Source organism: Scyliorhinus canicula, chromosome 14 (genome assembly GCF_902713615.1).
Source record: "Scyliorhinus canicula chromosome 14, sScyCan1.1, whole genome shotgun sequence".
Lineage (NCBI taxonomy): Eukaryota > Metazoa > Chordata > Chondrichthyes > Carcharhiniformes > Scyliorhinidae > Scyliorhinus > Scyliorhinus canicula.
Genome location: NC_052159.1, coordinates 66485304 through 66512983, shown reverse-complemented (window position 1 = coordinate 66512983; position 27680 = coordinate 66485304). Strand labels below are relative to the sequence as shown.

Sequence of the window (27680 nt, the reverse complement as noted above, 5' to 3'; positions counted from 1 at the left end):
CCTCGTCGATGGCACGCATCGTGGCCTTTGCGATGTCCGCTTTGATGCGGCTAAAGGCCTGGCAGGCCTCCGTCGACGGCAGGAAGGTCGTGGTTTGCATGAGGGGACGGGCCTTGTCCGCGTAGTTGGGAACCCATTGGGCGTAGTATGCGAAAAACCCTAGGCAGCGTTTGAGGGATTTGGGGGTATTGGGGAGAGGGAGTTCCATCAGGGGACGCATGCGTTCGGGGTCGGGGCCTATCACTCCGTTACGCACTACGTAGCCGAGGATGGCTAGGCGGTCGGTGCTAAACACGCATTTATCCTTATTGTACGTGAGGTTAAGGAGTTTTGCGGTTTGGAGGAATTTCTGGAGGTTGGCGTCATGGTCCTGCTGGTCGTGGCCGCAGATGGTGACATTATCAAGGTACGGGAAGGTAGCCTGTAATCCGTACTTGTCGACCATTCGGTCCATCTCCCTTTGGAAGACCGAGACCCCATTCGTGACGCCAAACGGAACCCTAAGGAAGTGGTAGAGGCGCCCGTCAGCCTCGAACGCGGTGTACAGTCGGTCACTCGCGCGGATGGGGAGCTGGTGGTAAGCGGACTTAAGGTCCACAGTTGAGAAGACCTTGTATCTCGCGATCTCGTTTACCATGGTAGAGATACGGGGGAGAGGATACGCGTCCAGTTGCGTAAACCGATTGATGGTTTGGCTATAATCGATGACCATCCGGTTTTTCTCCCCCGTCCGGACCACCAGCACTTGGGCTCGCCAGGGACTGTTGCTGGCCTCGATGACCCCTTCCGTCAGCAACCTCTGGACCTCGGACCTGATGAAGGATCGGTCCTGGGCGCTGTACGGTCTGCTCCGTGTGGCGACGGGTTTGCAATCGGGGGTGAGGTTAGCAAACAGGGAGGGAGGGTCTACTTTGAGGGACGCGAGGCTGCAGACAGTGAGGGGGGGTATAGGGCCGCTGAATTGAAAAGTCAAGCTCTGCAGGTTGCACTGGAAGTCCAGTCCTAGGAGTGCCGGTGCGCAAAGGTCAGGGAGGACAAGGAATTTATAATTTTTAAAAACCTTCCCTTGGACCGTGAGGTCCGCGATGCAGCACCCGGTGATGTGGACGGAGTGCGAACCTGAGGCTAAACCGATTTTGCGTGTTACGGGATGGACAGGGAGCGCGCAGCGTCTTACCGTGTCAGGGTGAACGAAGCTTTCCGTGCTCCCGGAGTCCAGCAGGCAGTCCGTCTTGTGGCCGTTGAGGTGGATCAGCGTAGTCGTTTTGGCGAGCGTGCGTGGATGAGACTGGTCGAGTTGAACGGCCGCGAGCCGTGGAGAAAATTCGTCGTCGCTGTCCGATTCCATGCTGGAGGGACCTTGCGTGGCAGATGTGGAAGTCGGTGGCCAGGATCCATATGTGGGGTGAACGGCCGCGAGCCGTGGAGAAAATCCGTCGTCGCTGTCCGATTCCATGCTGGAGGGACCTTGCGTGGCAGATGTGGAAGCCGGTGGCCAGGATCCCCAGGTGAGGTCTGTTCCCCAAGATGGCGGCGCCCAGGACCCGCACGTGGGGTAGGGGCCCCAAGATGGCGGCGCCCAGGAAGCCCTCGTGGCCGCTGGAGGCGGAGCTAGCGTTGCCGGCACTGTGAGCGGAGAGGCGCGCAGGCCGGCTCCAAGAGGTGAGTGACCGGCATCAGCTGTGGGGATGCGGAAGCCGGCTCCAGGACGCCGGCTAGGTGCATCAGCTGTGGGGATGCACAAGCCGGCTCCAGGACGCCGGCTAGGTGCATCAGCTGTGGGGATGCGGAAGCCGGCTCCAGGACGCCGGCTAGGTGCATCAGCTGTGGGGATGCGGAAGCCGGCTCCAGGACGCCGGCTAGGTGCATCAGCTGTGGGCGGAGGTAAGGCGCGCGGGCCGGGTGCGGGGGGCCGGGGGCGGGGGGGAGCCGAGTCGCGCTGCGGGCAGGCAGGGACCGGGGGGCCCGGAGAGGCGAGCCGGTCGGACGCCGGGGCCCGGGGGTGGGGGGAGCCGGGGTCCGGGAGCGAGGGAAGCAGGGCCGCTGCGGGCAGGCAGGGACCAGGGGGGCCCGGAGAGGCGAGCCGGTCGGGCGCCGGGGCCCGGGGGCGGGGGGGAGAAACATGCGCGACGGGCAGGCAGAGGCCTGGAGGGGCCGGGGAGGTGCGCATGTCGGCCGGCGGGGCGCGAGTTGGGAGCAGCTGGGGCGGCCCTGGGGGAGAGAGGGAGGCACACAGGCCGTTTGCAGAGGCCTGGGGGAGGGGGGGAGAGTGCTGTGCAGCTTCCAGAAGCGCTGCAGCCAGCGTTTTGGCCTGGCAGACCGTGGAGTAGTGGCCCTTCTTCCCGCAGCTCTTACAGAGGGCGGAGCGGGCTGGGCAGCGCGAGCGAGGGTGCTTAGCGTACCCACAAAAGTAGCAGCGGGGCCCCGCGGATTTATCGGGGCGCCCCGCGGCACAAGCCTGAGGGAGGCCGGGAGCGGTGGGTAGCTGGTGGGAAGCGTGCCAGGAGGCGGCCTGGCCAGGGTCATAGGTGCGAGCGCTTTGATCTGCGACCTCCAGGGAGACGGAGAGAGTCAGTGTCTCCGTTAAACTGAGTTCGTCTCTTTCCAGCATCCGCTGGCGGATCACGGGGGACAGCATCCCAGCCACGTAAGCGTCTCTGACGAGTAGCTCCATGTGCTCTGTAGCGGACACCGCTTCACAGGCGCAACCTCTCCCCAGGGCACAGAGGGCCCGGGCGTATTGGTCTAGAGACTCACCGGGGACCTGCTTTCTGGTGGCCAGCAGATGTGGAGCGAATACCCTGTTGATCGGTTTGAGGAATTGTCCTTTTAGCTTCCGTATAGCTTCATCATAATCTGTTTCGTCTTCGATTATTGAGTAAGCGGCAATACCCACGCTGGAGTGGAGGACGTGCAGCTTCTGTGCCCCGGTGGGGGGGGGTGGTTGTAGATGCCAGGAACCCTTCGAGGCAAGTCAGCCAGAGTTTGAAAAGTTCTGTAGAGTTCGGAGTTTGCGGGCTGATGCGGAGGCATTCGGGCTTGATGCGGAACTCCATCTTCAAAGTTGTAGTTAATTAAATTGATGCACCATCGATTGCACGCGAGGCGAGTGATTTACCAATGTCAGGCTTTAATTAACTAGAACACAGCCTGGCGATCGTCTACAGTGGAAAGGAACGATCGTCAGGCTTCTGAGCATTTATACCTCGTTGATAGAGGCGTGGTTAACTCAGCCTCTCGGCCAATCGGTCGAGAGGCACATGACCGACCAGGGCCAATGGTAAGCCGACGTTCTGGCCCAATGGCAGACGAGTATGCAGATCATATCATCACAGCAACTGTGCTAACCACTATGCTACTGTGCTGATCTGCCATAGGCGGTGATTATTGGATTCCACAGCTTCCAGGAGAAGGAGCGGTTTCTGCAATGAGCCAAAGTAAACGGAAATTGAGGTGGGAAGGAAGCATCATCAGGATATACCAGGATGTTAGAGCAGAGTTGCGGAAACAGCATGTGGCTTTTAGTAAGGCAAAGTCAGCTCAATTCAGGAGGGGAGTCAGGTTTGGACTGGCGCACCCTGCAAGGCTGATAGTGACTTTTCAGTCGAAAGATTATTTTTTTCATTATGTCGGAGGAGACGGAGACTTTTTACAAGGAGCATGGACTTGGACTTGATTGAATGGATTCAATTGAGACTTTAATGGAGACGGTTGGGAGTGGTTGGTTTGAGCTGTGGTGTAGTTGGTATCTGTTGTATCTTTGGGATGGAGGGCGCTACAGTTGTCGGGGGCTAACAGTATGGGGAATATGAAGAATGAAAAAATATGGCCCCTGTGGAGAGTTGAAATATTGTAGAGGTGTTGGGTTTTGGTTACTCTTCTGTAGCTGGGATGGGCTGGGGAGTGGCATTTTTCTTTGTTGTTTGAGCATTCACCCTGGGTGGTGGGGGGAGGGGAGTTTACCTTTGCTAGCTATAAAGTTTTAGCTCGTGAACGGGAATGAGGTGGAGGGAGGGGCTGAGGCTTCAGTGAGCCTAGCTTATTTGTTTTTTGGGGGAGAGGGTGAAGAGAGGAAGGAATCGTTGCTCTGGAAAGCTTTTTTCAAGTTTATGGGGGGGGAGGAAAGCTTGTGGGAGGGGGTGGGGAGAGAGGCTAAGGGTTTTTCTTTGTCTCGTCTTAGTGGCGGTGTTGGGTGGGTCTTGGGTGGGTCCTGCGCCTGGGCCCGCAGATGGCGGGCAGAATTGGTCGCAGTCAGTGGGTTGGAATTTTTTCTTAAATAAATAATATGTTGTTTGTATAGATTGTTTATTTTGTGTTTTACAAAATGAAAACTTTAATAAAAAATGTTTTTTATAAAGGAGATGCCAGCTCAAAAAGTTCAGAGTTTTTAGACAGCGAGGAGCAACAAAAACTAACACAGCATAATCACTTCTTTGAAATGGCCAGGATCTGTCAATCAAGAGGCTTGTAAAAGATAATGGACTATGAAATTGAATGCAAACAATGCAGTAAGCTTGTAGCTTTCTAAACAAGTCAGAGACTTGAAAACATTAAAGGGGAATTAAATTGAATATGAAAAAGGCACCTCAAAGATTTCCAACATTTCAAAGGGAAGACTTTCACCTTCATTTGCCAGATCTTTGAAATTAAATACTGAAAGAGAGTTTCAAGATTTTCAAAGCTACAATGGGAAGACTTTCCACATGAACCCATCCTAGGGTGGACCCCCGACCTGAGCCCCTCCAGTCCATCCCAAGCCCCCACCCTCGACCCCCACCTCCCTTGAAGGACACCCCCAGCATCATGGAGGTAAGCATACAGAGGGTACCCATCCCCTTGCTCCCCTCTGTGTCCATAGCAACTTGTCCCCGCTTTTAGGGACCAGTAGTGATTCACCCTCGGGTGACTTCCCGCTTGGGGGGACCCGGGTGATGGAGGTCGCTGCATCCAACTTTAATCTCGCTAATGAAATTGGAATGAATGCAAATGAGTTCTTGCGCATTCTGAGCACGGTCCTGATCACATCAGTTGAAGCGGATGGGAGAATAGGAAACTGATTTGTGTAGGTGTAAATCTTATTTCGGGGCTGTCCTGCAATTCTCCTGACATAGCGGGTTTTGCGCTGGGTGCAACATGGCAGGAGATTTGTTCCAACATACTGTGCCACTACTGAAGGGATGCAAGTTTGCATTCAAAAGGTGACACATGGGGAGTTCCTGGGCTCAATCGTAATGCTGTAGGGAGATACCAAAAGGCTGCATACAGTGAAGGAAAATGAGTGGGCCATTACTCCCGTACACATTCTAATGACTTGTAGGTTAGAGAACAGAATCACACACCTCCGACCTACCTCAAAGAAGATGGTGTAAGGAAATGCCATAAAAGAAAGCAACAAAATAATATAGAAGAAAAACATGACGAGTAATGCTTTAAAATACGTGTGTTCTGTAGCAGCCTGAGTCAGCTCGCCAGTGACCAGTGGCGGGATCTCCTGGTTCCACTGTTGTCATGCACTTCTCGCTGTCCTGAAACCCATGGCAGGGGTGCATCGCGGGCAGGACCGTACAATCCCGGCAGCATGAACGGCCAGAAAATGCCCAACATTCATACTGACATGAATTGGTGTTTACTTTCAAAGAGTGGAAAAACCCAGATTTTACAGATAGTCTAGGAGTATACCATTGGGAGCATTGCCAGAAACACATCTAGGAAATCAAAACCATTCAAAACTTTCCTTTGAAGTGTCAAAATCAGTTTTCGGTCATTACAACTCCAAGCTTGTTAAATCCAGGGGGTATTAAGTTGTGAAATAAATTCATGTCTTGACTTGAGAGTATTTTTATTCTAGGCAGGATTGAATGCTTTTAGAACAAGTCTTAATGTAAATAATGAACACATTTTTACCTTGTACTTCCTTCTTATCTTCTTGGTTGTTGATCTGAGCTTCAATGTGTTTTACAGATTGACCACTGCAACAGGCTAATACAAGAATGATTTACTTAACTTTTGTCAAAATAAAAACAATATTTAACAAAAAGGCTGTTTCCCCGAGTACAATATCGTACCGAACATGACTATACTCACCCTGGGTAGAAGACTTTGTCTTTAAAATGTAGAAAAGAACAATTAAAACAATGGCTATGGCCATTATAAATATGGTAGACATGGCAATTATTAAAGCAGTGCCCATGTGTCCTTGTCCAGCATGGTCTACTAAACAAAGACAAAATTAAAGAAAAAAATATAGATAACTGAATTATCCTTATAAATTGTGAAGTTACAAATGTGCAAGGTAAGAAATAGAAAGTTGAGAGCATTGAAGTCAGAGTTATCTAATTTATAGTGTGTACCATGTTTTCTGTAGCAGTTAATGGTGGAAGTACGTGCCTGGCACAGCTGTAAACCCTCATGGGTGGGATTCTCTGATTCTGAGGCTAAGTGTTGACGCTGTCGTAAACGCCATCACGTTTTACGATGGCGTCAACAGGCCCCCAGGATCAGCGATGCTGCACCTCACAGGGGGCCAGCACGGCACTGGAGTGACTCACGCAGCTCCAGCTGCCGATACCGGCGTTAAACGGGCGACGCAGGTCTGCGCATGCGCGTTAATTGTTTTCTCCGCTCTGGCCCTGATGCAACATGGCAGAGAGTTACAGTGGCCCAGGGTGGAGGCAAATAGGCCCCCACCAGGAGAAGCCTGCCCGCCGATCAGTAGGCCCTGATCACGGGCCAGGCCACGGTGGAGACCCCCTGCCCACCCCCCCCCCCCCCCCCGGGTCGGATCCACCGGGTATCACCACACGTGAATGGCGCCGGCGGGACTCAGCCTATCTCAGCGGCCGCTCGGCTCATCGCGTTCGGAGAATCGGCAGGGGGAGCTGCTCGATCGCTGCCGCGCCGACCGTGCCGGCGGTCACCGGAGAATCGGCGGACCGGCGTCGTGTGAATCGCACCCCTCCCCCCCCCCCCCCCCCCCCCCCCACACCCGGTGATTCTCGGGGTCGGAGAATCCCGCCCCATATTCCTCATCTGGGAAGAAGGGTCCATGCTGGTAAGCCCAGCAGGAAAGGCTCCTCGCAGAGCAGGGCGCCATTTTGTCTGACTGCCTCATCTTCCCTCCCCCTCCCCCGCTTTCAGTTCCCCCTGTTTTTTACCTCTTCTTCCCCACCAACCTCTGGGAGACCCCGGAAACACCCACTCACCCCCCCCCCCCCAACATGGTAACCCCCCCCCCCGAGCCTGATACCTGGCAGCGCCAACCTGGCACCTTGCTTCTGCAAATCTGCAGTGGCCCTGCTAACCTAGCAGTGCCACGGTGTCTGAGTGCCACCATGCTCTGTCCCTGACCGCCCGGGGGTCTCTAATGGCCTGGGAAACCCTCCCCTCCCGGTGCCATTATGACTGGCCCACATTTGTGGAGAAAAGTACTAAATGGCGCACTGGTGAGGTCTCCCAGGCATGGCTGTTAGGTTCCAGGCGCCGGGCAAATCCTGAGAATGGATATTTAAATTAGCCTAGTGGCTAATTTATATATGCAGATTTGAATCAGGCCCAGTGAGGGCAAGATCCAAATCGTGACATCTTGCGACACTCCGTTAAATCTCGTGGCTGTTTCAAGCGTTGCAAATCTCCTGAGAGGCCCAACACCAAGTTGGGCACGACAAGTCCGTTAAATCACACCCATTATTTTCACCTGTGGCAAATTAAGGAAAAGTGCAAGGAACAGCACCATCTACATTACATGGCCTTTCTCGACCTCACAAAAGTCTCTGATTCTGTAAACCACAAAGGTGATGGAGTATCCTCTTCAAATGTGGCTGCCCTCAGAGATTTATCACCATCCTCCACCTACTCCATGACATGCAAGCTGTGATCCCCACCAATGGAACCACCCACAAACACCATTTCAATGAAGACTGGGATCAAACATGACTGCGTCATTGGACCAGCCCTCTTCTCCGTCTTCCTCACTGTAATACTGCCCCCCACCTTCAACAAATTACTCACAGGCTTGGAGATAATGCACAGAACGGAACAGACAGGGCGATTGTTCAACCTTCAATCCAAAACCACTCTAACCTTAGTCATGGAACTTCAGTGTGCAGATGGTGCTTGGGTATGCACTCATTTAGAAACTGAGTTCCAAGCTATTGTCAACTCTTTCGCCAAACTACATGAGAAAATAGCCCTTTTACCAAACACCCAGAAAACTAAGGTCTGTTTCCAACCAATTTCTATAGCAAAATATCTCCTCCCGTTGATTGAGATCAACAACGAGATGCTGGAAAATGTGGACCATTTTCTGTATCATGGGAGTCTCCTCTTGATGAAGGCAAACATAGATGACAAAATTTATCATTACCTTCATTGTGCCAATTAAACCTTTGGCTGATTAAAGAAGAGTATTTGAGGACTGGTGTTTTACCGGGCAGCAGTGATCCCCCCTTTTCTATATGCTTCAGAGACTTGGACAACCTACACCAGATATTTTAACTGGGATGGAGAAGAAGCACGAGTGGTGTCTTCACAAGATCCTCCGAATCCGGTGGCAAGAAAATCAGTCCAAGAGGTGCGACCTTTCCCATGCCACCTGGCCCAGCATCAAGGCACTGATCGCTCAAGAATCAGCTCTGCAAGTCATTCGTATGCTTGACACAAGACTCCTGAAGCAACTGCTCTATCCTGAACTCAATGGTAACAGGAGACTCCCAGGAGGACAGTGCAAACGTTTTGTCAGGTGGATTTCTTCAATGCTGAGTGTTGAGAACTAAAAACCTTCCTCAGTTCCCCAATCAGCAGCATTATTCTCCAGCCCTTCCACAAGTGCACTGAATCCCTTTTCCTTTCATTATAAAGTGCCCTGCGAGATCTTCCTGGAATTGAGGAGCAGTATAAAAGGTTTCAAGCTCAGAGTTGTTAGTTTATGAGATACTGAAACATCCTTAAGATCACATACCTTTGTGCGTTTCTTGTAGAATTGGGGAGTTTGCATTGATAGCTGAGACACTGCTTGAAATACTTGAAGATGAAGTAATGCCCAAGCCTATGAAACAATAATACAATTGTAAACTTTTAATTTAAGTCAATCATGCAATTATTTCATATCTATTTTGCAACAAACATTTTTAACAGTTGAACACATCTGGAAAACAGCAGAGTGGTTTTCAGTTTGCCATCGCCATCAGAGAGATCAGAGATGTGGATGGAAAATCCAAAGATTTTGCAGTACCCACCTGTGTCAAAGGACAGTGCCGGGGCAGTCCTGTGGGAGAGGGGGTGGTTCTTGTTTATGTCTGGTGGAGGGGGAGAGTGGGCAGTGAGGAAGGAACTTGCAGGTTTGGGGGGTGGGGGAGGAGCTGCCACTGACAGGTTGGGACAGGGATACTGGTAATACCTCCACAGTGGGTGGAGGGGGTGGGGGGGGGGGGGTGGAGTAAATCCTGATGATTGTCTGTGGTGGGAGGGGGTGGAGTAAAATTTCAGTGATGATCGGGGTTCCCCTTTGAAGATGGCATCCTGATCTCCATGGAGCTGGGTGTCGGCTCTATCAGACCCCACCCTCCAGAGTGACGGTGTAAACCAAACTCACTCATTTTTTTTCTTCAAAGAGGTTCAAGATCTGGAAAGAAAACTGGTCTCTGCAACTGGAGATGCCCGCCAATTTTTAGTCTGAGCCTGACGCTGAAAAAATACAATAAGAGTCTGCATTGTCAATTTATTAAAAACAAACTTTAAATAATCATAGAATCCCTGCAGTGCAAAAGGAGGCTATTTGGCCCATCGAGTCTGAACCGACCCTCTGAAAGAGCACCCTACCTAGGCCCATGCCCTTTCTTAACCCTGGAACCCCACCTAATCTTTTGGACACTAAGGACAATTTAGCATGGCCAATCCATTTAACCTCCACATCTTTGGACTGTGGGAGGAAACCGGAGTACTTGGAGGAAACTCACGCAGACACTGGGAGAATGTATAAACTCCACACAGCCAGTCACCTAAAGTTGGAATTGAACCTGGGTCCTTGGCGCTGTAAGGCAGGAATGCTAGCCACAGTGCCGCCCTCGTATTTTTGGACAAGAATTATATCTAAATTGGTAGATTCCAGAATTAATTAGAATAATAATTATTAAAACATTAATTGAATTAAAATGGAAGGTATTGGAAAGTGCAACGTACATACAACTATACTCAATAGAGAAGAACTAATGATAGGTTGGTTCCGTATTTCAGAATATAAAATATTCTCTACTTAAACATTCAAATATCATGCAGATTACTATACACTAGTTAAAATTTAACATTGAGGTAATTAAAAAATTTTGCTTCGAATGTAAAGAGACTAATTTGTCATCAAATAGCTTTTCTGATATTTCTCTCTGCATTTCATTTTTAACAAATTAGTAATTCATTCAGGGCATGTGGATGTTGCCAGCTGGGCCAGCATTCATTGCCCATTCCTACTTGCTCTTGAGAAAGTGGTGGTGAGCTTTTTGAACTGCTGCAGTCCCCGAATTGTAGGTGTACCCACAGTGCTGTTCGGGAGGGAGTTCCAGGATTTTAACCCAGCGACAGTGAAGGATTAGTGATATATTTCCATGTCAGTATGGTGAGTGGCTTGGAGTGGTACCTGCAGATGGTGGTGTTCCCACATGTTTACTGCCCTTGTCCTTCTGGATGACAGAGGTCACGGGTTTGGAAGGTGCTGTATCAGGAACCTTGTAGCGTTCCTACAGAGCAGCTTGTAGATGGTACACACTTGCTACTGTACGTCAGTGATGGAGAGAGTGAATATTTAAGTTGGGGAAATGAGGTGCTAATCAAACAGGCTGCATTGTCTTGGATTATGTTGATTTCTTGAGCATTGTTGGAGAAGCTCTCATCCTGGCTAGTAGAGAGTATTCCATCATTCTCCTGACTTGTGCCTTTTAGATGGTGGATAGACTTTGGGGAGTCAGGAGGTGAGTTACACGTTGCAGAATTCCTAGCCTCTGATCTGCTCTTCTTGCTACACTACACTTTATATGGCTAATCCAGTTCAGTTCAGTTTCTGATAGAGGAGCAGTGCTCCAACTGTGAGATGTGGCAGATCTGTGACGCTTCCAGCGTTCCGGTCGACTACATCTGCAGCAAGTGTAACCAATGGCAGCTCCTCACAGACCGCGTGGTTTGGTTGGAGCAGCAGTTGGATGCACTTAGGAGCATGCAGGTGGCGGAAAGCGTCATAGGTAGGAGTTATAGAGACGTGGTCACACCAAAGGTGCAGGCAGAGAAATGGGTGACCACCAGAAGGGGCAGGCAGTTAGTGCAGGACTCCCCTGTGGTTGTCCCCCTCTCAAACAGGTATACCGCTTTGGATACTGTTGGGGGGAATAGCCTATCAGGGGAAAACAGCAGCAGCCAGAGCAGTGGCACCACGGCTGGCTCTGATGTTCAGCTGGGATGATCAAAGCGCAGAAGAGCAATAGTCATAGGGGACTCTATAGTCAGTGGCACAGATAGGTGCTTCTGTGGACGTGAAAGAGACTCCAGGATGGTATGTTGCCTCCCTGGTGCCAGGGTCCAGGATGCCTCCGAACGGATAGCGGGCATCCTGAAGGGGGAGGGCAAAGAGGCAAAGGTCGTTGTACATATTGGTACTAACAACAGAGGCAGGAAGGGGCATGAGGTCCTGCAGCAGGAGTTCGGGGAGCTAGGCAGAAAGTTAAAAACCTCTAGGGTTGTAACCTTGGGATTACTCCCTGTGCCACGTGCCAGTGAGGCTAGAAATAGGAAGACAGAGCAGCTAAACACATGGCTAAACATCTGGTGTAGGAGGGAGGGTTTCCGTTATCTGGGGCAGGTGTGACCTGTATAAGAAGGACGAGTTGCATCTAAACTGAGGCGTAAATATCCAGGCCGCGAAGTTTGCTAGTGTCACACGGGAGGGTTTAAACCAGTATGGCAGGGGGGTGGACACTGGAGCAATAGGTCAGAAGGTGAAAACATTGAAGGAGAACTAGGGAATAGGGCCAGTACGACTCTGAAGAAGAGCAGACAGGGAGATGTTGCTGAAAACAGCGGGTCTGTTGGCCTGAAGTGCATATGTTTTAATGCAAGAAGTATTACGGGTAAGGCAGATGAACTTAGAGCTTGGATTAGTACTTGGAACTATGATGTTGTTGCCATTACAGAGACCTGGTTGAGGGAAGGACAGGATTGGCAGCAAAACGTTCCAGGATTTAGATGTTTCAGGGGGGTAGAGGGGTTGTAAAAGGGGTGGCGGTTGCGCTACTGGTTAGGGAGAATATCACACCTGTACTATGGGAGGACACCTCAGAGGGCAGCGAGGCTATATGGGTAGAGATCAGGAATAAGAAGGGTGCAGTCACAATGTTGGGGGTTTACTACAGTCCTCCCAACAGCCAGCGGGAGCTAGAGGAGCAGATAGGTAGACAGATTTTAGAAAGGAGTAAAAGCAACAGGGTTGTTGTGATGGGAGACTTCAACTTCCCCAATATTGACTTGGACTCACTTAGTGCTAGGGGCCTGGACGGGGCAGAGTTTGTAAGGAGCATCCAGGAGGGCTTCTTAAAACAATATGTAGATAGTCCAACTAGGGAAGAGGCTGTACTGGACCTGGTATTGGGGAATGAGCCCGGCCAGGTGGTAGAAGTTTCAGTAGGGGAGCATTTTGGGAACAGTGACCACAATTCAGTAAGTTTTAAAGTGCTGGTGGACAAGGATAAGAGTGGTCCTAGGGTGAATGTGCTAAATTGGGGGAAGGCTAACTATAACAATATTAGGCGGGAACTGAAGAACCTAGATTGGGGGAGGATGTTTGAGGGTAAATCAACATCTGACACGTGGGAGACTTTCAAATGTCAGTTGAAAGGAATTCAGGACCGGCATGTTCATGTGCGGAAGACGGACAAATACGGCAAATTTCGGGAACCTTGGATAATGAGAGATATTGTAGGCCTCGTCAAAAAGAAAAAGGAGGCATTTGTCAGGCAAAGCCTGTGTGGAATATAAGGAAATTAGGAAGGAACTTAAGCAAGGAGTCAGGAGGGCTAAAAGGGGTCACGAAAAATCATTGGCAAATAGTGTTAAGGAAAATCCCAAGGCTTTTTACACGTACATAAAAAGCAAGAGGGTAGCCAGGGAAAGGGTTAGCCCACTGAAGGACAGGCAAGAGAATCTATGTGTGGAGCCAGAGGAAATGGGCAAGGTACTAAATGAACACTTTGCATCAGTATTCACCAAAGAGAAGGAATTGGTGGATGTTGAGTCTGGAGAAGATTGTGTAGATAGCCTGGGTCACATTGAGATCCAAAAAGATGAGGTGCTGGGCGTCTTGAAAAATATTAAGGTAGATAAATCCCCAGCGCCTGATGGGATCTACACCAGAATACTAAAGGAGGCTAGAGAGGAAATTACTGAGGCCTTGACAGAAATCTTTGGATCCTCACTGTCTTCAGGTGATGTCCCCGAGGACTGGAGAATAGCCAATGTTGTTCCTTAGTTTAAGAAGGGTAGCAAGGATAATCCAGGGAACTACAGGCTGGTGAGCCTTACGTCAGTGGTAGGGAAATTACTGGAGAGAATTCTTCGAGACAGGATCTACTCCCATTTGGAAGCAAATGGACGTATTCATCCAGCAGAGGGCAGCAGAGCAGAGCTACTGATCAGCTGTTCTGGGGGAATTTGCATACGTGCAGTGCGGTCAGCCTAAGTTGAAGGTGAATCTGCGAAGTAGACCCGAGGAGTTTGAGTGAAGGCAATCATCCAGCAGAGGGCAGCAGAGCAGAGCTACTGATCAGCTGTTCTGGGGGAATTTGCATACGTGCAGTGCGGTCAGCCTAAGTTGAAGGTGAATCTGCGAAGTAGACCCGAGGAGTTTGAGTGAAGGCAATCATCCAGCAGAGGGCAGCAGAGCAGAGCTACTGATCAGCTGTTCTGGGGGAATTTGCATACGTGCAGTGCGGTCAGCCTAAGTTGAAGGTGGTTTGTGGAGAGGCTGTTGGCAAGTGACAGTTAAACCCGAAACACTTCGTGAGTGTTTCCCACCCTACGGTGGTTGGGAAGTGGGAGCAGGGGCCTGTCGTGAAGGTGAGTGAGTGCCTTTAAATTTGCTTACCTTTCAGCGGGAGCAGGGTTTGAGGTAATATCAGGTAAGCTCTTCTTTCTTTTTCTTGTTTTTTTTTAAATCTAGAGGTGATGTCAGGGAAGGCAGTACAATGCTCCTCCTGCAGAATGTTTGAGGTGAGGGACGCCGTCAGTGTCCCTGCTGATTTCATCTGTGGGAAGTGCACCCAACTCCAGCTCCTCAAAAACCGTGTTAGGGACCTGGAGCTTGAGCTGGATGAACTTCGGATCATTCGGGAGGCAGAGGGGGTCATAGATAGGAGCTTCAGGGAAGTAGTTACACCAAAGACTGGAGATAGGTGGGTAACTGTAAGAGGGACTGGGAAGAAGCAGTCAGTGCAGGGACCCCCTGCGGTCGTTCCCCTGAGTAACAAGTATACCGTTTTGGATACTTGTGGGGGGGACGACTTACCAGGGGTAAGCCATGGGGTACGGGCCTCTGGCACGGAGTCTGTCCCTGTTGCTCAGAAGGGAAGGGGGGAAAGGAGTAGAACATTAGTAATTGGGGACTCAATAGTCAGGGGCACAGATAGGAGATTTTGTGGGAGCGAGAGAGACTCACGTTTGGTATGTTGCCTCCCAGGTGCAAGGGTACGTGATGTCTCGGATCGTGTTTTCCGGGTCCTTAAGGGGGAGGGGGAGCAGCCCCAAGTCGTAGTCCACATTGGCACTAACGACATAGGTAGGAAAGGGGACAAGGATGTCAGGCAGGCCTTTAGGGAGCTAGGATGGAAGCTCAGAGCGAGAACAAACAGAGTTGTTATCTCTGGGTTGTTGCCCGTGCCACGTGATAGTGAGATGAGGAATAGGGAGAGAGAGCAATTAAACACGTGGCTACAGGGATGGTGCAGGCGGGAGGGATTCAGATTTCTGGATAACTGGGGCTCTTTCTGGGGAAGGTGGGACCTCTATAGACAGGATGGTCTACATCTGAACCAGAGGGGCACCAATATCCTGGGGGGGAGATTTGTTAGTGCTCTTTGGGGGGGTTTAAACTAATTCAGCAGGGGCATGGGAACCTGGATTGTAGTTTTGGGGTACGGGAGATTGAGAGTATAGAGGTCAGGAGCACAGATTTGACTTCGCAGGAGGGTGCCAGTGTTCAGGTAGGTGGTTTGAAGTGTGTCTACTTCAATGCCAGGAGTATACGAAATAAGGTTGGGGAACTGGCAGCATGGGTTGGTACCTGGGACTTCGATGTTGTGGCCATTTCAGAGACATGGATAGAGCAGGGACAGGAATGGTTGTTGCAGGTTCCGGGGTTTAGGTGTTTTAGTAAGCTCAGAGAAGGGGGCAAAAGAGGGGGAGGTGTGGCGCTGCTAGTCAAGGACAGTATTACGGTGGCGGAAAGGATGCTAGATGGGGGCTCTTCTTCCGAGGTAGTATGGGCTGAGGTTAGAAACAGGAAAGGAGAGGTCACCCTGTTGGGAGTTTTCTATAGGCCACCTAATAGTTCTAGGGATGTAGAGGAAAGGATGACGAAGATGATTCTGGAAAAGAGCGAAAGTAACAGGGTAGTTGTTATGGGAGACTTTAACTTTCCAAATATTGACTGGAAAAGATATAGTTCGAGTACATTAGATGGGTCATTCTTTGTACAATGTGTGCAGGAGGGTTTCCTGACACAATATGTTGACAGGCCAACAAGAGGCGAGGCCACATTGGATTTGGTTTTGGGTAATGAACCAGGCCAGGTGTTAGATCTGGAGGTAGGTGAGCACTTTGGAAACAGTGACCACAATTCGGTGACCTTTACGTTAGTGATGGAAAGGGATAAGTATACCCCGCAGGGCAAGAGTTATAGCTGGGGGAAGGGCAATTATGATGCCATTAGACATGACTTAGGATGTGTTGGTTGGAGAAGTAGGCTGCAAGGGTTGGGCACACTGGATATGTGGAGCTTGTTCAAGGAACAGCTATTGCATGTTCTTGATAAGTACGTACCAGTCAGGCAGGGAGGAAGGGGTCGAGCGAGGGAACCGTGGTTTACCAAAGAAGTTGAATCTCTTGTTAAGAGGAAGAAGGAGGCCTATGTGAAGATGAGGCGTGAAGTTTCAGTTGGGGCGCTTGATAGTTACAAGGAAGCGAGGAAGGATCTAAAGAGAGAGCTGAGACGAGCAAGGAGGGGACATGAGAAGTCTTTGGCAGGTAGGATCAAGGAAAACCCAAAAGCTTTCTATAGGTATGTCAGGAATAAAAGAATGACTAGGGTAAGAGTAGGGCCAGTCAAGGACAGTGGTGGGAAGTTGTGTGTGGAGGCTGAGGAGATAAGCGAGATACTAAATGAATACTTTTCGTCAGTATTCACTCAAGAAAAAGATAATATTGTGGAGGAGAATGCTGAGACCCAGGCTATTAGAATAGATGGCATTGAGGTGCGTATGGAAGAAGTGTTGGCAATTCTGGACAAGGTGAAAATAGATAAGTCCCCGGAGCCGGATGGGATTTATCCTAGGATTCTCTGGGAAGCCAGGGAAGAGATTGCTGAGCCTTTGGCTTTGATTTTTAGGTCATCATTGGCTACAGGAATAGTGCCAGAGGACTGGAGGATAGCAAATGTGGTCCCTTTGTTCAAGAAGGGGAGTAGAGATAACCCCGGTAACTATAGGCCGGTGAGCCTAACGTCTGTGGTGGGTAAAGTCTTGGAGAGGATTATAAAAGATATGATTTATAATCATCTAGATAGGAATAATATGATTAGGGACAGTCAGCATGGTTTTGTGAAGGGTAGGTCATGCCTCACAAACCTTATCGAGTTCTTTGAGAAGGTGACTGAACAGGTAGACGAGGGTAGAGCAGTTGATGTGGTGTATATGGATTTCAGTAAAGCGTTTGATAAGGTTCCCCACGGTCGGCTATTGCAGAAAATACGAAGGCTGGGGATTGAGGGTGATTTAGAGATGTGGATCAGAAATTGGCTAGTTGAAAGAAGACAGAGAGTGGTAGTTGATGGGAAATGTTCAGAATGGAGTTCAGTTACGAGTGGCGTACCACAAGGATCTGTTCTGGGGCCGTTGCTGTTTGTCATTTTTATAAATGACCTAGAGGAGGGCGCAGAAGGATGGGTGAGTAAATTTGCAGACGACACTAATGTCGGTGGAGTTGTAGACAGTGCGGAAGGATGTTGCAGGTTACAGAGGGACATAGATAAGCTGCAGAGCTGGGCTGAGAGGTGGCAAATGGAGTTTAATGTGGAGAAGTGTGAGGTGATTCACTTTGGAAAGAATAACAGAAATGTGGAATATTTGGCTAATGGTAAAATTCTTGGCAGTGTGGATGAGCAGAGGGATCTCGGTGTCCATGTACATAGATCCCTGAAAGTTGCCACCCAGGTTGATAGGGTTGTGAAGAAGGCCTATGGTGTGTTGGCCTTTATTGGTAGAGGGATTGAGTTCCGGAGCCATGAGGTCATGTTGCAGTTGTACAAAACTCTAGTACGGCCGCATTTGGAGTATTGCGTACAGTTCTGGTCGCCTCATTATAGGAAGGACGTGGAAGCTTTGGAACGGGTGCAGAGGAGATTTACCAGGATGTTGCCTGGTATGGAGGGAAAATCTTATGAGGAAAGGCTGATGGACTTGAGGTTGTTTTCGTTAGAGAGAAGAAGGTTAAGAGGTGACTTAATAGAGGCATACAAAATGATCAGAGGGTTAGATAGGGTGGACAGCGAGAGCCTTCTCCCGCGGATGGAGGTGGCTAGCACGAGGGGACATAGCCTTAAATTGAGGGGTAATAGATATAGGACAGAGGTCAGAGGTGGGTTTTTTACGCAAAGAGTGGTGAGGCCGTGGAATGCCCTACCTGCAACAGTAGTGAACTCGCCAACATTGAGGGCATTTAAAAATTTATTGGATAAGCATATGGATGATAAGGGCATAGTGTAGGTTAGATGGCCTTTAGATTTTTTTTCCATGTCGGTGCAACATCGAGGGCCGAAGGGCCTGTACTGCGCTGTATCGTTCTATGTTCTATGTTCTATGTTCTATGTATTAGCGAGAGGCAGCATGGTTTTGTGAAGGGGAGGTCGTGTCACACTAACTTGATAGAGTTTTTCGAAGAGGTCGCAATGATGATTGATGCAGGTAGGGCAGTGGATGTTGTCTATATGGACTTCAATAAGGCCTTTGACACTGGGGCTGGTTTAGCACAGGGCTAAAGAGCTGGCTTTTAAAGCAGACCAAGGCAGGCCAGCGGCATGGTTCAATTGCCGTACCAGCCTCCCCGAACAGGCGCCAGAATGTGGTGACTAGGGGCTTTTCACAGTAACCTCATTTGAAGCCTACTTGTGACAATCAGCGATTTTCATGTTTCATTTTTCACAAGGTCCCTCATGGCAGACTGGTACAAAGTCACATGGGATCGGGGGTGAGCTGGCAAGATGGATACAGAACTGGCTAGGTCATAAAAGGCAGAGAGTAGCAATGGAAGGGTGCTTTTCTGATTGGAAGGCTGTGACTAATGGTGTTCCGCAGGGATCAGTGCTGGGACCTTTGCTGTTCGTAGTATATATAAATGATTTGGAGGAAAATGTAACTGGGCTGATTAGTAAGTTTGCAGACGACACAAAGGTTGGTGGAATTGCGGATAGCGATGAGGACTGTTAGAGGATAAAGCAGGATTTAGATCGTTTGGAGACTTGGGCAGAGAGATGGCAGCTGGAGTTTAATCCGGACGAATGTGAGGTAATGCATTTTGGAAGGTCTAATGCAGGTCGGGAATATACAGTGAATGGTAGAACCCTCAAGAGTATTGACAGTCAGAGAGATCTAGGTGTACATGTCCATAGGTCACTGAAAGGGGCAACACAGGTGGAGAAGATAGTCAAGAAGGCATACGGCAAGAGGAAAGAAAGTTGTAATAATAATTTATATGTATATATGCTTGAGAGATAACTCACATTCTTTTGTGTTAGGAGATGCCAATGCACAGGAATGGCAAACCTTTGTATAGGTGTTTCTTGATCTATTATCTAGGATATAGTAACTGTAAATAAAGATCACATATATAAGTTAACAAAATCGCGGCACAAAATACCACCTCATGGTAACAGTGGACAATTAAAGATTATGTCAAAAGTACTGAACAGCAATTGATAAGTAAATACTTTCAGCTCACACCAATCCCAAATAAACACAATTGCAGGATACAAACACAATTGCAGGGTACAAATTCTGACAGCTTTTTTCAAGTAAATATTGCACAACATCTCTACAGGATGTCCAGAGAATCACAGTCACTTTATTGAGCTGCCCCTATATGAAAGTAAACAGGATTTTCAGACATGAACATTTGAGGTAACAATATGCTGAGTGAATGTCCAGCTAATTCTGAACCCACACTTCACATTCATTTCATTAGTAGTTGATGGATGTCAACTGCGGAGATAGAACCCCATTATATTGCATCTGATCATATTGACAGCCGAGAGAGGGACTAAAGACAATGAGGGAAATAAATCTCTACTTTATTCTACTCAGAATATTGCTATCATCTGATAATACTGGAGTGAATATAATAATATAATGCCCTAAGTTTATTAGACTCAACTTATCATTTCATTGTGAAACACCTCATGTTGCCTGGCCCAAAATTACGGTACTGTTAACTAATTTTGATCGTGCAAATCAAAACTGAAACGCTAGCTCCTCATGCCAACCAGCCAAGTGTCAAAAACAGTTTCACATGCGCACTCAGCCCATGTTGTGGCTGCTGGTGCCTGCACAATTTCTTCTAAATGATCTTCTCTGTGCAAACCACTACCTTCTCCCTCGCTGCTCAAACCACAAGTTAGCACCTCCTCAATCCATTGTTCACGAACATCCTCAATTTGTCTCTATTCTATTATATTGATTGTTTGCTCCTTCAAAATATTCCTGAGAAAAATCTTAAATTACTTGAGCTTTTTCAATGATCACCCTGTCTAAATCCTTTTCAACAAAACACAACTCCCTTGTTATTCTCTGCTTGAGGCTCTGCAAACCGGCTTCTCAAAGAATCATGGAATGGCTATCGCACAAATGGAGGCCATTTAGCCCATCGTATTTCTACGCAATGGTTGCAAGAGCAATTCACCTTTTGCCACTCCCCGACTTTGATTCTCTGTTCCTTCTCGGTGGTGGGAGTGAATGGAGATTTGGCAAAGCACCAAATTCCCCGCCCTTGCTGGCAGTGGTAACAAGGCGGGCTCGCAACAGAGAATCCCGCCTCCCCATCTTTTCCCTGTAGTCCTACAAATCTTTCCTCCAGATAACTATCCAATTCTCTTTTGAAAACCACAATTGAATCAGCCTCAACCACATTCTCAGACAGTACATTCCAGATCCTAACCACTTGCTGTGTTAGAAGGTTTCTGTGGAATCACAATACAGTAGCCATTCTGTCCAGGTCGTAAGTGATACTTTCAGTATCTGTGATTACAGTTTGTTGTCCTGTCTCATCTTCTTGACCATTCCTGATTCCCTTTGCTCCACAATTGATACCTGTGCATTCAGCTGTCTAGGTTCTAAGATCTGGATTTCCCTCCTTAAACCCCTCTGCCTCTCCACCTCTCTCCCCTCCTTTAAGATTCCACTTACCAACTTACTTCTTGAAGCAATCTTTTTTTAATAAATTTAGATTAGCCAATTATTTTTTCCAATTAAGGGGCAATTTAGCGTGGCCAATCCACCTACTCTGCACATTTTTGGGTTGTGGGGGCGAAACCCACGCAGACACGGGGAGAACGTGCAAACTCCATACGGACAGTGACCCAGAGCCGGGATCGAACCTGGGACCTCAGCGCCGTGAGGCGGTTGTGCTAACCACTAGGCCACCGTGCTGCCCTATCTTGAAGCAATCTTAAGATTAGCAGTCTTAATGTTTGGCTGGCTATCAGACTTTGTCTGATTATGCTCGTGTTGAGCACTTTGGAACACTTTACTAGATTAAAGGTGCCATATAAATGCAAGTTGTTGATGCTGCATTGGTACACATCTTCATTTATCCAATGTGTAAAGTGCTCTAATACAAGTTATTGTTGGATTAGGAATGGGCAGATCAATGCATCTTCCTACTCTTGATCAGTAATCACTAACTGAATTTGCATGATGAATTGGGCTACATTCACAACCTTTTCCATACCAAGCTGTGATACAACCAGAAAAAATGCTTTCTATAGTCCATCTGTAAAACGTTGGTGAGAGTCGTAGCTGACATGCCAAATTTCCTGACGGGGTACAGAAGGATACAGCCGTTGGTCTAGATAGGACACATGATCAGTGCAGGCTTGGAGGGCCTAAGGGCCTGTTCCTGTGCTGTATTGTGCTTTGTTGTTCTTTGTTGCTGAGCTCATTGCAAAGCAAGTTACCAGTCTGAACTGATATAAACAGAGTTAGATTAACTCTGTTAATCTAGGGATCAACAGGGATATCCACTGCTTGCTGAAGTCTAGGTCTGAGGCGTTCAAGTCAGGCGACCCTAACCTATACAAGAAAGCCAGATATGATCTTAGGAGATCCATCAAAGATGCCAAAAGACAGTACCGGACCAAGCTCGAGTCCCCGGGCTAACCACACGGACCCCCGCCGACTATGGCAAGGTCTGCAAGACATAACGGACTACAAGATGAAGGCATGTAAAATCACTGGTTCGAATGCACCCCTCCCTGATGAGCTCAATGCATTCTATGCACGCTTTGAGAGCAAGCCCTCCGCCGCAGAAACCTCGGACGAAATTGTATCTGAGATCACCATTGCAGACGTCAGAGCAGCCTTCTCAAAGGTCAACCCTCGGAAAGCCATTGACCCGGATGGGGTACCCGGACGGGCACTCAGGTTTTGCGCGGATCAGATGGCAGGGGTTTTCGCAGACATCTTCAACCTCTCTTTACAACAATCTGAGGTCCCTATGTGCTTCAAGAAGACGACCATCATCCCTGTACCAAAAAAAGGCCAAGCAGCGTGCCAGTGGCTCTGACATCCATCATCATGGTGTTCTTCGAAAGGTTAGTCATGGCCTTGATCACTACAGTTCGCCTACAGCTGCAACAGGTCCACAGCAGACGCCATCTCCATGGCCCTGCACTCTACCCTGGAAAACCTAGATAACAAAGACACCTATGTCAGACTCCTATTTATCAATTACAGCTCAGCCTTCAACACCATCATTCTGACAAAACACGTCTCCAAACTCCTTGGCCTTGGCTCCTCCCTCTGCGACTGGACCCTGAACTTTCTAACCCACAGGCCACAATCAGTAAGAATAGGCAACAACACCTCCTCCATGATCATCCTCAACACCGGTGCCCCACAAGGCTGTGTCCTCAGCCCCCTACTCCTTGTACACCTATGACTGTGTGGCCAAATTCCCCTCCAACTCAATTTTCAAATTTGCTGATGACACCACAGTAGTGTGTCGGATTTCAAACAATGACGAGACAGAGTACAGGAATGAGATAGAGAATCTGGTGAACTGGTGCGACGACAATAATCTCTCCCTCAATGTCACCAAAACGAAGGAGATTGTCATCGACTTCAGGAAGCGTAGTGGAGAACATGCCCCTGTCTACATCAATGAGAGCGAGTAGAAAAGGTCGGGAGCTTCAGGTTTTTAGGTGTCCAGGTCACCAACAGCCTGTCCTGGTCCCCCCATGCCAACACTATACCGTATATACTCGCGTAACATGCGACTTTTGAGCACCTAATTTGAAGCCTAAATTTCGGGGGTCGCATGATACGCGAGGTACAAAAATCGCGGGTGTGAAATGCTGGCCAAGATAAGTCACATAGCATCCAGCTGCTATACTAGCGTCGTTCAGCCACTTGCCGTTTCCATTCATAAAAACATGAATGGAAACGTCAAGTGGCTGAACATCTTCCCATCAGAATGCTGTGGTCAAAATCTGAAGAGTAGTATTCTGATGGGAAGATGGGAAGAGTGGATTCTGCTGTGAAAGCTGTTCGCGATTCGAACAGCTTTCCAGCTGGCTTTACTAGCGTCGTTCAGCCACTTGCCGTTTCCATTCATAAAAACATGAATGGAAACGTCAAGTGGCTGAACATCTTCCCATCAGAATGCTGTGGTCAAAATCTGAAGAGTAGTATTCTGATGGGAAGATGGGAAGAGTGGATTCTGCTGTGAAAGCTGTTCGCGATTCGAACAGCTTTCCAGCTGGCTTTACTAGCGTCGTTCAGCCACTTGCCGTTTCCATTCATAAAAACATGAATGTTTCCATATCATGTTCACCATGATATATTTATGAGACTCCGGGACTAACATCAACTGAAGGTACGCATGGCTCATGTTGGGTTTGATGAAAGAGTGACCACCGACCAACTTGACGTGCAGGTCCTCGATCTATGGCGTGGGATTTCGGTCCAGCTTGGATGTCCTATTTACCACAATTTTATAGTTGCCACTGAGGCGGACATTGGGCTTCATTACGGGGATAACTGATGCTGCGCAATCTGCAAATTTCACCGGTCAGATGATCTCCAAGCCTTCCAGTTGATCGAGCTCCGTTTCCACATTAGGCAGCAATGTGTAAGGGACAGGGCGAACATGAAAATATCTCAGATGTGCCGCAGGGTCCACAAGGATCTTTGCCAAGGCCCGGCGGATTGCCCCTTGTCCGGTCCTGAAAACTATGGTGTACTTTGCCAATGCCATGTTGAGATCATCCAAGCCCATCTGGAACACCTGCTGCCAGTCTATTCAGAGGCGTTGTAACCAGTCATGGCCAATCAAACTGGGGCAGTCGCCTCTCACCACGGCCAGGGTTAGGCAAGTAGACCACTGGGGCCATGGTGGTCCCAGCAATGGCCACCGGCTCCCCAGTGTAGGTGGTTAACTGGACCTCGGTGTCCCTCATTGACAGGAGCTTCACTCCTGTCCGGAGTTTCTCAAAAGTGTGCCCACCGACAACCGAGAAGGAAGCACTAGAGTTCAACTCCATCGGCAATGGGTGACTATTGACATGAACCATGACCTTAATGGGGGTGACTTTGGTTGCAGAAATGCAGTTGCAGACTCTCCCACAAGAAAGGTGCGGAACCAGAAGTTCGGGCGGCCAAGCCTACCAGGGCGTCAGGTGGACCGAAACTGCTCTCTGCGACCACGCTGGCCATACATCCCACAATACTGGGGTTATCGTTATCCAGATCAGGGAAGGGGACCTATCCGGTCTTCAGGGTCTTAGGCCACTGGGCCGATCCACGGCCAGTTTCTGCCCAGGGCGAACAACCGGGATTACCCGATTAAGGGGGTGCCACTGTCCGGGGAGGGTTGTGGCCTAAGCATAGGACTTTCATCTCCTGTAATTCCTGTGCACCAAGCTCTGCGCTTTCTTGCGACAGGGCAATTTCCATGGCCCTCTTGATGTCCAGCTGAGGTTGATCAAGCAATTTCCACTGGTTTGCTGCATTATGGATGCCGCAGATCAATCTGTCTCGCAACATTTCAGAGAGGGCAGCGCCATATTCGCAAAATTCCGTGAGTTTCCCGAGATGCGCCAAAATGTCCGTTATGGGTTCCCCAGGGTCTGTTCAGCTGTATGGAAAGGTAGGGCTGGACGATGACTGAGGGTTTGGGGTTGAAGTGATCAGGCATAAACGCTCCCAAGTCCGCGAGTAATTTTAGAGTCCGGGGTGGCAGGGTATGTTAAGTTTTTTACCACAGTGATGGTGGGCACACTACAAGCCGTGAAGAGAATCATAGCCTGGTGTTCATCGCTGATAATGACATTAGCCCCCCCAAAAATCAACACATGCGCTCAACATATTGTGGCCAGTCTCTGACACTTTCATCAAACGCCTCTAGCTTTCCAAAATGTGGCATCACTACGGTAGGCAAAACGACCTCCAAAGGCCTTTGGAGAGGCGGCCAGCACAGCAAAAAATGGCACCATCTGCAGCTCCACTTAACCCTCGCTGCTAGTATTGAGCTCAAGGAGCGGCCACACAGGAACTGTAAGGAACAAAGGATTTATTAATAATGAAACAAAGACTCTTATGTCCTAGGCGGGACTACCCAGGCCCAGTCCACACCCAGGCCGCAGTTTTTATATCCTGGTTTTCTTGCCCTCTCAGCGCAGAAGCTTGTTCTCCACGAGACTCAAGGTGAGCCTAATCGGCCCGGCCCCATGGGCCTCGTTTAGGTTACAACGAATTCCAATAAATGATATCAGTCCTTTGAGTATCTTTTCTCAATAATTGCAAAATTATTGTAAACTGAGAATAGATTTCCAGGAAACTATTGCAATCTTTACTGGAGACAATGTTTATTTATATTGTCTGGCTACTTTTCCTGTTTGAGATGAACTATTTTATCAGTGCTATATCTAATACCCTTGACCAAAATCTGCTCAATGACAATATCAGATTGAACGTCAGTTGATTCAAAGGGTTTCTCCCTCCCAGAAATTTGGTGCGGCACGCTGTCGAGATTCTCCGTTTTGCCGGCTGGTCAATGGGGTTTCCCATCGTGGGGCAGCTCCACGCTGTCATGAAACCCCGAACTGCCGGCAAAGCGGAGAATACCGACGCCGGAGAATTCAGCCGAAGTTTTCAGCTGAAGTTTTTGATTCCCAACTCTCCAATGTATCAGGATCAGAAAATAACTAAAATGAGAAATGTTAGGAGCCTTTTGTGGTTAGTGGTACGAGAGCTGATGCCAGACCACAAATGTGTGGATGGCCAAAGCTGATGGTGTTAGATTTTTGCTTCACACAGCACTTTATTAGCAGTCCAACGTGTGATTATTGGCAAAATCACTTTCATGAAAGAGCCAAGACATAAGAAGACTGAGCATTTACTGGAAATTGGGCTTGTTGCAGTATGTTCCCCAAATCATGCCATGCGGTGTAGAAACAAAGTCAACTCAAGTACTCATATTTTTATTCATGGAACAGCAGAACCTTTACAAGCATTGAATTTTCAAGCTAATTCAAGAGAATGTTGGGTAAAATGCTAAGATATGAAAAGGCTAGATCCACTGTATGAACAGTAACTCCTGGAAGTGTGAAAGAAGAAAGCTAAATGGTGAAAGTTCCAGGCAGAGTTTAGAACAGTACAGCACAGAACAGGCCCTTCGGCCCTCGATGTTGTGCCGAGCAATGATCACCCTACTCAAGCCCACGAATCCACCAGTAACTCTACAACCCCCATTAACCTTAATTTTTTTTTTTTTTCCGGACACTAAGGGCAATTTAGCCTGGCCAATCCACCTAACCCGCACATCTTTGGACTGTGGGAGGAAACCGGAGCACCCGGAGGAAACCCACGCACACACGGGGAGGACGTGCAGACTCCGCACAGACAGTGACCCAGCCGGGAATTGAACCTGGGACCCTGGAGCTGTGAAGCATTTATGCTAACCACCATGCTACCGTGCTGCTAAAAAGTTATCAAAAAAAAATGCAATTAAACAGCAGTGGTACAGAACGAGGCAGAAGAGATTGCGAGAGGGATGGATACAGCAGAATTAAAATGAACAGACCAAGCTATCAAAAGGAAAAAGATCTTGAAGGGCAAAGTGAGTGGAAAAATTAAAAGAAGGAGAAATTATGCCAGAGGGACCAGGAAGATGCAATGGAAGAAATTCTATGGGTATCATGGTTCAGTTTTGAAGTATGAATGGAGGGAGCAAGTCTAGTGATGTTCCATCTGTTAGTACCAGGCACTGAGCAACTTGATTAATGGAAATGCAAGCCAGTCAAAAAAGCGGTCCAATATTTTCTCCTCTGACTCCACAAAAAATCCACCCCACAGGTGACATAAAAACTAGGAGCAGGAGTGGGCCATTCAACCCTTCGAGCCTGCTCTCCCATTCAGCATGATGGGACCCAATTTGGGACCAATTTCCAATAGATGTGGGATCTTTCCGCCTTGGGAGTGGACCTTATCATGTGCAGGACCTGTCTGCTCTCTGGAGGCAGCTTCCCGGCAGAAGATAGAGGGACTGTTGAAGCCTCCCTTCAATTTCCCCCTCCATAATGATGACCGTACTTATTTTAACAGCTTTAGAAACCTTTAGGGAGTACCTCCATCTCCTAATTGGATGGGCTCTCGTAGGCTGCTTATTAACTTGTGCCTTCATGATACCAGGTAGCTAGGTGGTAAAAATGTGTCCCATATGGCAAAGACTTGCTGGAAAATTCATTCTTATCATCACAGATCACATGAGAGGATATGAGGAAAAAGAGCATGACCTCGATCTGAATCCATCAACCTGTCAGGAATGACGCAATAATTATCCAAAAATTGTAATGTAAGCATGCATGCTCTTATTCATCCACATGAATATTTGTTGATGGGAAGGCAATGCACCCCACTGTTCAGATGACGCTTACTTGTAAAATGCTAATGGCGTATGTCGGATCATGGTTCAGTTTTGAAGTATGAATGGAGGGAGCAAGTCTAGTGATGTTCCATCTGTTAGTACCAGGCACTGAGCAACTTGATTAATGGAAATGCAAGCCAGTCAAAAAAGCGGTCCAATATTTTCTCCTCTGACTCCACAAAAAATCCACCCCACAGGTGACATAAAAACTAGGAGCAGGAGTGGGCCATTCAACCCTTCGA

General features: G+C 48.6%; 1 protein-coding gene across 1 annotated transcript in view; it reads right to left on the bottom strand.

Moving 5' to 3' along the window:
* edar (ectodysplasin A receptor) overlaps positions 1–27680 on the bottom strand; it is a 136144-nt gene that overhangs the window by 14209 nt on the left and 94255 nt on the right. Inside the window, exons 5-8 of the mRNA XM_038819029.1 lie at positions 19022–19107; positions 8957–9043; positions 6085–6213; positions 5905–5979 (exon numbers count right to left, since the gene is read on the bottom strand). Coding sequence (XP_038674957.1) covers positions 5905–5979; positions 6085–6213; positions 8957–9043; positions 19022–19107 — 377 coding nt within the window. The remainder of the gene's footprint in view (positions 1–5904; positions 5980–6084; positions 6214–8956; positions 9044–19021; positions 19108–27680) is intronic.